Source organism: Pelophylax lessonae (genome assembly GCF_965119305.1).
Source record: "Pelophylax lessonae genome assembly, chromosome: 7".
NCBI classification, from domain to species: domain Eukaryota; kingdom Metazoa; phylum Chordata; class Amphibia; order Anura; family Ranidae; genus Pelophylax; species Pelophylax lessonae.
In genome coordinates this window covers 238499501-238511535 of record NC_138774.1, presented here as the reverse complement: position 1 = coordinate 238511535, position 12035 = coordinate 238499501, and the positions used below count along the sequence as shown (strand labels likewise).

The 12035-nt window shown below is 40.9% G+C and overlaps 1 protein-coding gene across 1 annotated transcript in view; it reads right to left on the bottom strand.

Annotated features, from left to right (window-relative positions):
• Positions 1–5141: 5141 nt before the first annotated feature.
• The window catches only part of LOC309560129 (protein bicaudal D homolog 2-like), a 98802-nt gene continuing 91908 nt past the window's right edge, over positions 5142–12035 (bottom strand). The window contains exon 7 of the mRNA XM_082263675.1: positions 5142–5367. Within this exon, the coding sequence (XP_082119801.1) occupies positions 5145–5367 (223 nt within the window). The 3' untranslated portion in view covers positions 5142–5144. The remainder of the gene's footprint in view (positions 5368–12035) is intronic.

Below are 12035 nucleotides of genomic sequence, written 5' to 3'. Positions count from 1 at the left end.
TTACACCAATTTGTGATAATACATTTGAACCTTCTGGCAAAAAAAATACAAAAGGCTCAATTCCCAATGCTTACAATAAACAAGTGTGCATGAGGCCTTAGGTTTGAATTTTACAGTCAAGTGGCTGATAATAGAGTGCCTTAGGCTTGTGTATAGCTTTGTGAATTGAGTTTACAATCTGTATTCTGATTAGGACATTATACTTTCATTTAAAACATATTAGGAATATTCTCCAGCTGAGAATGGTGGTGGAGTCCCCACTCCTTTGCCCTCTTTACCATTCAGCATGATTAATGTTCTGATAATCCAAAGAGCCTGAGACTGTTTCAGGCCAAAGACCATGGGTTTCAGGAAAGAAGTTTGCACAATTCCCCCATCAACACAGACCGTGTTGACAGGGAAATCCCTCCTGCCATGTGATGGTATTCTGGTCGGCAGGGGGGGGGGGGGGGGGGTGGGAGCGCGCGGAGGAAGCTGTCCCCGCTGGGAGAAGTCAGTGATTATCGCTAGCAGCTATAGCAAGCCAATCCGGAGGTCAATATCGCAAGCAAATCTGGCAGGTTGGTTGTACCCAAGTTGATAGAATAATCAACTTGGTACATTCAGCCTACCCATTAATGATTCGAGTCTGGGCTGGCTCCTGCTGAACCGGCCCAGATTTGAACCACGTATGGCCAGCCTTACTAACTCTTTGACATGCTGTAATGTAAAGTAGAAAGGAGTAGGGGGTACCACTTGGCATGTCTCAAGCACAGGAGGGGTAAAGGACCCCTCCTGTGCTTGAGAAACGCCATCAATAACTTTATTCCTTGAATAAAAACCAAGAACAAAATAAAAAATGACATACAATACAGTCTGTCGGTAGCACTGACACAGCAATTTGTGTGTATCCTCCCTGTAACAAAGTTTTATTACAATATGACCATTAACTAATAGAATGACAACACTGTTCATTCTTGTTAATGTTGTCACGCTGTGGACATGGAAGTCTTAGATAAATATGTAGCTATAATGCAGAGCTCCAGGGAAAACAATATGATTTTGCAGGCCCCTGTCCTGATGGGGTGGAGACACAAAGACAGACCATGCACCTAAAGTCATGGCATATAGGTGCTGCATAAAAGCTTAATATGCAGTTAAGTTTTGGGCACCAGTTATAAAAACCGTCCGCCTGTCTGCTCTCATCCGATCCGATCCCCAGGACGGATGGAAAAAAGGGTTTCCATCTGTCCGGATTTCACGGACAGGATCGGATGCGGATGGCAGCGGACATGTCTCCGCTGACATCCGCTGCCCCATAGGGATGCATGGGGGATCCGATCAGATCCACCTAAAAAACTGACAGGCGGATCTGATCGGAACGTTAGTGTGAAAGAAGCCTTTCTTTCAACGCATGGTTGAAGGAAAGAAAATAGTAAATGGTATGGCCTTAGAGACAAACAAGCCTAACTTCAGCAAATACTTTTTAGGCAGTTACAGAAACGGTTTTTATTTTGGAAAAAAGGTTTAAGCCATATGAATAAAAGTTGGCCATTTTAAGTACCCCTGACAGTGCAATTTGGTTTGTCCCAGTCATTACTGTCACTTTTGCTGGACAGTAAATGAATTTACTGACAGAATCCAATGGTAATGGAAATACTGTATGTTACAGACGGGGACTCTGAAAAAACAAATACTGCCGTGTTAATGCTACTGACGGACTGTATAAAATACGTAATTTTTTATTTTGCCCACAGTTCCACTTTAACATACTGTACATATAAAACACTATGTAGGAGAACACATAATCAACATACAAACACTTGTCCATGAACATATACAACATCTTCATAACACATAAAAGGTAATTGACAGGGTAGGATCTTTAGCCTGGAGACAAAACATGATCATGACTATAACATGGATGGCGATCATTAAAAATAATTTAATTTAGTTAATAACTATTTAAGGCACTTTTGAAGTATATACATTCATACTTCTCTTTCATCAAGTTTAACGAATAGGGTTCCAAGTTGAAATCAACTCTTTGTAATGCAAATATACAGTAAAACATTAGATGGTAAAGTTCAACTCCTGGGTCTGGTAAAACAAAATGTAACCGTGCAGTGGGACTGCAAGTCTAGAGGTGCCCGTCCTCTGCAGCCTCTTTTCTAAGGCACTCCCAGGCACAGTTGCATGCTCGCTCCCACCACGTACAATACAGAGGTGATAGCCCTTCATATAAAAGGTAATGAAGCCCAAGGATCACCCACGGAGCGGAGTGCCAGAGAGGGGGATAGGGTAAGTAATCCTGCCTGTTCCTAAATCCCTAGACATAATGAACACCAAACCCTTGCAGTGTGGGCATTTAAAGTGCAAGAGTAGATTTTTTATTCTATTCCCTGGGGTTGGGCTTTAAACATGATGAAGAACAAAGGATAAATTGCAATTGCAGTTGTTCCAGCCATAGCAAATAGCTGCTCCTGTAATCTTGCAGGGACCTCCTGCTACCCATGCATGCAGGTCTATAAAGAGCCCTACTCATTTTGGAAACTGGGTGCTGCAGAACATGGAAAAGGGACAGATTTTTTCCTGGCTGTTGTGAAAAGCACATCTTCCTTCACTCCTTTTCTCCATACTTGATGCGGTAGACCAGGATTCTATGGAACACTAGGGTTCCTCCAGAGGTTGCTATGGAATTCCTCAAGCCATGAGACATTTCGGTCTCAGATAAGTTTCTACTGACATCATTGATCTTGTTAGCTATCTGGAAAGGGGAAATTCTTCCCAATGACCATGAGTACAAGGAGCATTCTTCCCACTCACCATCTCATGTATCCTGAGTTGTAAATATAGTCATTTTTAGCAGGGGTTCCCTGAGACCAGAAAGTTATTTCAAGGGTTCCTCTGTGTTGAAAAGGCTGCAGTAGACTGTAGCTTATAGAAAGGAGAACAGAAAACAGGAGACCTGGTAGCTTTTGGTGTAATGCAGGATCTGGTTTTAAAGGTAATCCGGGGGATTTACTGAACCAACCAGGAGGTGCCTGCGCTATATTGGAGGTAGCCTTTGGCTGGTCACAAGTTTGCTTTTACGGGAAATTTTTGCAATAATGAAAATACTCTACTGGCTTGTGACTCCTCTGAGTAATAATATGAAAAACCTACTAGCCCTACATATACTTTTTTTTTTTTCTTTACAGGTAGGGGACACTGCAATTACTAATGAGAACCTGCAGCTGGTAAGGTCTAGAAATAAAAAAAACATACAACAATGGTTACTCGTGTGAGTCGCTGTATTGGAATTGTTGGAACAAAATACTGTGAGCAACCTTACAACAGGCCAGAGGTTAAACTCTTATTTGCAGAGAAGTGGCAAGGCTTGGGCCCCTCCAATAAAGGATCACAAGGAAGAACATTTGCAATTACGCATGATCCTCTAATGTCATGACAGCGATGTATATTTAGCATGTTTAACTTTAGAAACGTATGTGGTTGTATGTTAAGGCAGGATGAATTATGTCTTTAAAATATCTTCTTAGCAGGAATGTGACCGAAAATGTTCAGTTGTGCCAAGATCCAGTGGATGGAATGTTTTTTCTGTGTAGAGAAAATATAGAACTGTAATTATTACAAAATGACAATCCAATGCCGGGCAAACAACTTGCTTCCATTTAAGTCCCCTTTCACACGGGGCAGATTCTGTTCCGTTCAGCAAGTGTTCAGCTCACAGATCCCCTGCTGATCCGAGCAGTGTGGGTGGATGACACATCCATGTCTGCTCAATTCCAGCAGAGTGGATACAGAAAAAGTCTATGGGCAGCTGGGATTAAACGGGCTCTGCTGTCCGTTTACACCCAACTTTCCTCTGCTCCGTCTAAACGGCAGGAGACATGTGTGGCAGATCGCCTTAGGTTTTTCTTTAGTATAACAGATTAGACCCAGAGGTAGATGGGTGTAAACAGACACAAGTTCGTTTAGATCCACCTGTACATAGGAAAGCATGGACCTTCTGATCAGGGCCGCCTGCAAAAACTGAGAGGTGGACCTGATCGGATGTGGTAAAGGGGCCTAACTAGACTGCCAACCAATATGCAAAATATTGCAGTACTACTTTACGGTATTAAAGCACTACAGTGTACATAGTAGTTTATTCATTATAAAAGTATATCCCTGAAGAGAAGGTGGGATCCCCCCTTAAAAGCAGTGGAATTTGGCATTAAACTTTTTTTTAAAGTGATCCTGAAGTTTTTTTAAGTACTTTCAGAAAGCTGATTTAATCACTTACAGAGTACGCAGCATCTTTAGCTTTCTTTGCTATGTAGCTGCCATGAATGCTGCCACAAGTTTCCCATTTAAGGGTGGCTCCTTTCTCTTGCAGCATCCAATGGAGCCACCCTTGCCACTCCATTAAAACCAGCTTGGGCTCGCATCACTAACCCCAGCGGCCTGCATCTTTCATGGAACAATAATGAACTGCGAATGATTGGCCCTGGAGGCAAACAATCTGTGTCCAGAGCTGATCGTTTGCAGATAATCATTGCTTGAACGATTATATGCGAGTGATCGTGATTAGCTGTTGAAGTTGTCAACCTCCCATTGCTTTTAAAGGGGCTTCTACCTGTAGCTAATGGCTGGGAACCCCTGTAGGGTCCCTCGCATCTAAACCCCAATGGCTCCAATTGCAAGTCTGAATAGGGCCTTGTCTGAATGACTGCTTTAACCCCAATCTTTTGAATATACAGTACGTAAGTGTTGGCTCGCTCCATTACATTACTGGGACCTGCAGCCAGTTTTTACTTCTCTAAAATTGAGTGTCGCTCCTTATTAAACTATAAGGGTTTTTTTAAATGTAATTTTATTTATTTTTTATGAGGGTTTATTTTAACACCCACAGAGACAGATATTGACTGTAAGCTCCTGGAAGTTTCTGAGACTATATCTGGCAAGAAATACAACTGAGAATTCCAGCATTCCTCTAGACACTGGATACCCATTATTACTCAAGGCATTAGTAACCAAGCTGGTCCAATCTAGCCTACAAAAAATATATATATATATTTTTTTTCTGGTGTTCCACTTTAATTCAGCATATGTTTAGTGTACTATACTGTCATAAAATTGAGGTAATCTGACCATTCGCAGTAACAAAAGCACTCACTTACCAATTAACTTTTGGATTTGGAGGCCCGAGTTTTAGATTTGGTAGTAGATTTTGTCCTGCTAGTTTTAGAGACTTCTGGAGTGCTATCTCGGCTTTCCAAACGCTGCGTTAGAGCCAACTTTTGTTGGATAGCCATTCGTAGCAGTGTGTTCAATGTCTTTTTCTCATCCTCTGCTGCAACAATCTGGCGTTGCATATCCTCCAACTGATTCACATATTGATCACACCTGGAAAATCAATGTAAAGATTCAAATGGACTATGCTGTATGTCAGCTGAGCATAGAAAGCCATCCTTATTTTCATTATGATCATTTTTGGCGTAATACATTTCTTTCTAAACATCACTGGTTCTCCTGAGGGCCTGTATGTATAGGTCAGTCATTTTTAGCACCATATTGACTTACTACTTAATGTAAGCCCCTTATCGATTACTGGGGTGCTCTCACTGGTTGAGGGGATGGACTCCTCGAGGTGTTTGGTCATCTCAAACATGGCCGCCCCCATGCTGGAGACACGAGGCTACACCAAGATGGCGGCCCCGTGCGACCTGCGGGAAGATGGCGGCCTGTGGAGGAGCGGCTTGTGGCAAGATAGCGGTGGCCTGCGGGAGGTAGTCACCGGCCTGTGCGGCCTGCGGGAGGTGTACGGCCTGTGGGAGGATGGCGGCCTGCGGGAGTATGGCGGCCTGCGGTAGGCGGTAGTCCAGGCACAGGCATCGGCCTGTATTGCAACCTTATCAGGTAGGATGCTATCACCCTTATACATGGCCATCATCACAGTAATGTCCCACTGACTTCAGTCATGGTCCCTTAACAGTGCTCACTCATACAGTGACTTTAGATAGTCAGCTCCCAAACCAAGCCTCCTGGTTTCTTATTCACAAAATCACACTCAATTGGGGGATCTGTGACACCTGTTATAGGATAGAGGGGGGACCCAGAAACATGAGCGTCTGACCATCCCAGGGAGGGGCCCGCGTCCACCAACACACCCGTCAGGGGGAGAGGGGGAACATTCTACTCACCATACCGAAACAGGCGGGCGCCAACTCCTGACAGAACCCCTCTCCACTGAGGTGGGGGGGCTGTCGACCAATACGGACGCCATGACTCAGTTTCCAACTGGTCGTCGGCGTCCAGGCGAGACGTTTAACTCGCAGGGTCAGTCCCTGTCCAGTGGGACTATGTCGCGGCCGACCCAGCGCGGAGCTATGGCCTGCACGCGCTCGTAGGCTGAACTGGGGTGACCACTGGATCTCAACATCCAGCCCGTCGCCCAGGTTCAGCGTACTTGCTTGAAGATCTCCCAGGAACACTGGAGAAAAAAAGCTGTCTAAAAAAGTATTTCTAAAAAAAAAAAAAATCCTGCCAGGACCGAAGATCCTAGCAAGGAATCTAGGTCCTTACTCCTAACTAGACAGAAAAAAACTGATTTGCTGTAGCAGGAAGTGAGAGGATATACCCTCTGGGACTGCCCCTAGGGTGTGGCCAGAACGTTTTCCTTCCTGTCTAGTCCTACTCCTCTGTAGAGGGCAGTATAACCCAAGTTGATATTAATCAAGGAGGACTACGTCTGTCAATGAGCGACAGAGAAAATAGGGCCACCACAGCTGATTTCTGGTCTACAAAATGAAATGCAGTTTAGTGGTGGTCTTTTTTTGCTTTTAGTCCACCTTACCGTAATGTGTCTTGTTATACTTTCTAGGGAAAAATAAAGATAACGGCTTGTTCCATTTGATATGTGCTTATAGCCATACATTTTAAACGTTAAACTAGCGGGCATATTCACTAAAACATATACAAAGATATACATTCCATGCACAATGTCTGCACTTCTTTTGCTGGCGTCTCTCCACTCCCTTCCATCTACATTACATTTTCTGACAGCAACCTAAGTGTTAATACTACACATGGGGGTAATGAACTAAATCCGAGTGCTAAATCTTGTGCAGCTCTGCATAGGAACCAATCAGCTTCCAGGTTTTATTGTCAAAGCTTAACTGAACAAGCTAAAATTAGAAGCCGATTGGTTGCCATGCACAGCTGCAACAGTTTCTGAGTGCTCAAGTTTTAATACATTTCCCCCATACTGTTTGCTGCCATATTCCTTAGCGCTCTTCTACTACACACACGGGCTCTGCCATACTCTCTGGCACACCCTGCCCAATGTCATACCCTCTTCATTTCTGTCCTGCATTTACTGCCTGTAGTCATACCCTCTGAACCCCTCTCCTGCACATGGTGCCCTCCGTCAATACACTCCTCTCCTGCACACACTACCTGCTGTAATACCCTCTGAACCCCTCTCCTGCACATAGTGCCCTTTGTCAATACACTCCTCACTCCTCTCCTGCACACACTACCTGCTGTCATACCCTCTGAACCCCTCTCCTGCACATAGTGCCCTTTGTCAATACACTCCTCACTCCTTTCCTGCACACACTACCTGCTGTCATACCCTCTGAACCCCTCTCCTGCACATAGTGCCCTTTGTCAATACACTCCTCACTCCTCTCCTGCACACACTACCTGCTGTCATACCCTCTGAACCCCTCTCCTGCACATAGTGCCCTCTGTCAATACACTCCTCACCTGCACATACTACCTGCTGTCATACCCTCTGAACCCCTCTCCTGCACATAGTGCCCTCTGTCAATACACTCCTCTCCTGCACATACTACCAGCTGTCATACCCTCTGAACCCCTCTCCTGCACATAGTACCCTCTGTCAATACACTCCTCACTCCTCTCCTGCACATTCTACCTGCTGTCATACCCTCTGAACCCCTCTCCTGCACATAGTGCCCTCTGTCAATACACTCCTAACTCCTCTCCTGCACATACTACCTGCTCTCATACCCACTGAACTCCTCTCCTGCACATAGTGCCCTCTGTCAATACACTCCTCACTCCTCTCCTGCACATACTACCTGCTGTCATACCCTCTGAACCCCTCTCCTGCACATAGTGCCATTTGTCAATACACTACTCACTCTTCTCCTGCACATACTACCCGCTGTCATACCCTCTGAATATTTTCTGATATGTAAACAAATAATGCATTTTGTATGCAGGACAATTAATCGGCTGACCAACTAATCGATTATGAAAATAGTTGACAACTATTTTCATAATCTAATAGTTGTCAATTAATCGATTAGTTGTTTCAGCCCTAAGGAGAAGGATACAAAAGAGTTTCCAAGGCATCAGATATACCATGGAACTCAGTGAACACAGTCATCATCAAGTGGAGAATATATAGCACAACAGTGACATTACCAAGAACTGGACGTCCCTCCAAAATTAATGAAAAGACAAGAAGAAAACTGGTCAGGGAGGATGCCAAGAGGCCTACAGCAACATTAAAGGAGCTGCAGGAATATCTGGCAAGTACTGGCTGTGTGGTACATGTGACAACAATCTCCCATATTCTTTATATGTCTGGGCTATGGGGTAGAGTGGCAAGACGGAAGTTTTGCTTACGAAGAAAAACATCCAAGCCTGGCTAAATTTTGCAAATTTATAACATGAAAAGATATAATAAAATATTTATAAAAATGTTAGGGGTGTACTTAGTTTTGTGAGATACTGTATACAAAGACATACAAACACACCTAAAACACTTACCTCGATTCTGGTCTCCAAAGCTTCCACAAGGTGCAGGGGTTATCACTGTGCCCTACTGTTGACTCTTGGAAAGCTGGGAACTGGATATTGCCCATGAATGTTCACCTTTAGTTCCATTGCACACAGGGGCATCTAACTGCTGTGTGTCTCTCCAGTTGTTTTACCGTGCCAGGGAAGGACAAGTGTGGTGCCCAGCCCCACTGCAGGCAACGTGAAAAAAAAGTCTATGGCAAGTTGGGGCTGGATCCTGTACCAAGTGACACTCCTGCTTAGGACACTATGGGCCTGATTCATAGTACGGAGAATTGGCGTTTCGGCTGGATTTTGCGAACCGGTGAATTTTTAAGTCTGAAATTGGTATTCAAAGAACGGCGGGTGGAAAATAAAGCCAACTGTGAGATTTATTAAGATCAACTAATGTCAGGACTGGACTTAAAAACAGTCCAGCTAAAAGGTGGACTAATTTTTTCAAAATCACAAAATATGGCAGGAAAAAAATAAAAAATGTGTGGGAAAGATGTGTTATATGATTTTGAGCTAAACTGCTTTTAAACTGTGTGAAAATGTTAAGTAGAAAAAAAGATATTAATAAAAGTGTAAATTGCAAAAATAGATCCAGAGTCAATTTCTGGCAGATAGCTCATGTGAGCATGCTCCAAACCAAAAACTAGGCTGAAAATAACGTTTTTGAAAACGTTAGTGGGAGTTTTATTGAATTTGCGGCAAATACCGCCGCAAATTCGCGGTAAAACGGCGCTATTCCGGCGCTAATAAATTTTTTTTTTTTTTTTAATTTTTTTTTTTTTAATTTTTTCTTTTTAATTTTTTTTTTTGCACATATCTATGTATGTCTATATATATATGAATCACAAAAATAAATATATATATATATATATATATATATAGATAGATATATATGTGTGTGTGTGTATGTGTATATATATATGTATATATATATATATATATATATATATATATATATATATAGATACCCAAAAAATAATTATATGTGTATATATATATATATATATATATATATATATATATATATATATATATGTGTTTTTTATTTATTGATTTGCCTATGTGTATGTATGTATATATATATATATATATATATATATATATATATATATATCTATATATATATATATATATATATATATATATATATATATATATATATATATATATATATATATATATATATGAAAAGGAACACTAATACGGCTCCTCCCCGAAAATTAAACATTGTATATGTGTGAAATTAATATATTTTTGGGTTGGTTAGATATAGAAAGTAACAATAATATATGTTTTTTTGCCTCTATATATATATATATATATATATGAAAAAAACAATATATTATTGTTACTTCCTATATCTAACCAACCCCAAAAATATATTAATTTCACACATATACAATGTTTCATTTTTGGGGAGAAGCCGTATTAGTGTTGCTTGTCATATATAACAACATACAGTTGTAGGTAATTCAGGGATTCGAACACCCAAATACACTGTTGCAAGGCAGCGGTGCTAACCACTTAACTACCTAAAGCTAATGACATTTTTTTCAAAGCATGTGTGATTTGTACTTTAAAAAAAAAATAATGATATATATATATTCTATTTAGACCCAATTCAAGCTCAAATAATTTTTATTTATTAAAATTTTTTGATGGACTAATTTAATCAAACTATATTAATTTTTAGAGCCCATTCACATTAGCGCGACTTGTCAGGCGACTTGTCAGCCTGACAAGTCGCGGTATGTCACGGTCCATTGAGTAGTACAGGACCCGTTCTAATAGGAGCGACACAAGTCACTCCGACTTAGAAAAAGGGTCCTGTACTACTTTGGGGCGACCTCGGAGCGACTTGCATAGACTTCCAGTATGTGAAGTCTCTGCAAGTCGCGGTGCACAGCGGTGCACGCGACTTCACAGGTCACCCCCCGAAGTCGTGTCGCCTCAATGTGAATGGGCTCTTAAGGTGCCAGTGCATGTATGCTTGGTATAAAGATAACAAGAAACAAAAAAAAAAAAAAAAACCTCAGAGACCACAATTCCCAAATAATTAACCTAGTTTAGTAAAACTGTATATAATCAACAAATTTTTAAAAATAATCCTGCATGCTGGAAATTATATATAGGTGTTTAAAACATTTATTTCTGTGAAAAATTAGTATTTTAAACTTAAATTGATAGGCTAAGAAACTATCAGTGGCATATATTATGAAATAAATGTAACAAAGTGATTATGTTTGTGTAAATTGTGTTTTGCAAAAATGTTGCAAATATGTATTGAGCTTGAGCTTGATTAAATAAACTGACCAAAATATCCAAGTGGTTAGCACAGCTGCCTTGCAATAATGTATTTGGGTGTTCAAATCCCTGAACTACCTACAACTGTCTGTTGTTATATATGACAAGCAACACCCCAAAAATAAAACATTGTATATGTGTGAAATTATTATATTTGTTGAGTGGGGGGGGCCATATTACTGTTGCTTCCTATATAGAGCCACATTACACTCTGAAAAATAGCAGTGTTTGAGCTTGCAAATCTGAGAATTTGCAAATTGATTGAACATATGCAGTGCAACCCCAGAACTCAGAATTCAACAACCCAAAAAAAGATATGTAGATATATATATAAAAAAATTACTACATCAAGTCAACACACATAGGAAATGCTTTCAGTAATCTCAGAATGAGCACAAAGTGGCTTTTTCATTTAGACTAATGGGCCATACACACTATAAGATTTTCTGAAGATTTTTTCCTTTAGATTTACCAAAACCAGATAATATGAGGTCAAACCTAAACACTTTCAATTTGTATGCAATCTGGCAGGCCCTTGCACTACATAGAAAAGGTAAATCTGAAGGAAAAAGTCTTCAGAAAACCTTATAGTGTGTATGGCCATACATGATCCAATTTTCTTACAATTTTCTGTCCAATTTTCTTGAAATTTACCTTCAAGTATGTAGTACAAAGGCCTGCCTAATTGGATAAGTGAAAGTGTTGTTTAGCTTTGACATCACATTATGTGGTTTGTGGTTAATCTATCAGAAAATTGTACAACAAAAATTGAACATGTATGGCCATACACACTATAAGATTTTCCGTAGACTTTTTCCTTCAGATTTACCTTTTCTATGTAGTGCAAGGGCCTGCCAGATTGCATACAAATTGAAAGTGTTTAGGTTTGACCTCATATTATCTGGTTTTGGTAAATCTAAAGGAAAAAGTCTTCAGAAAAT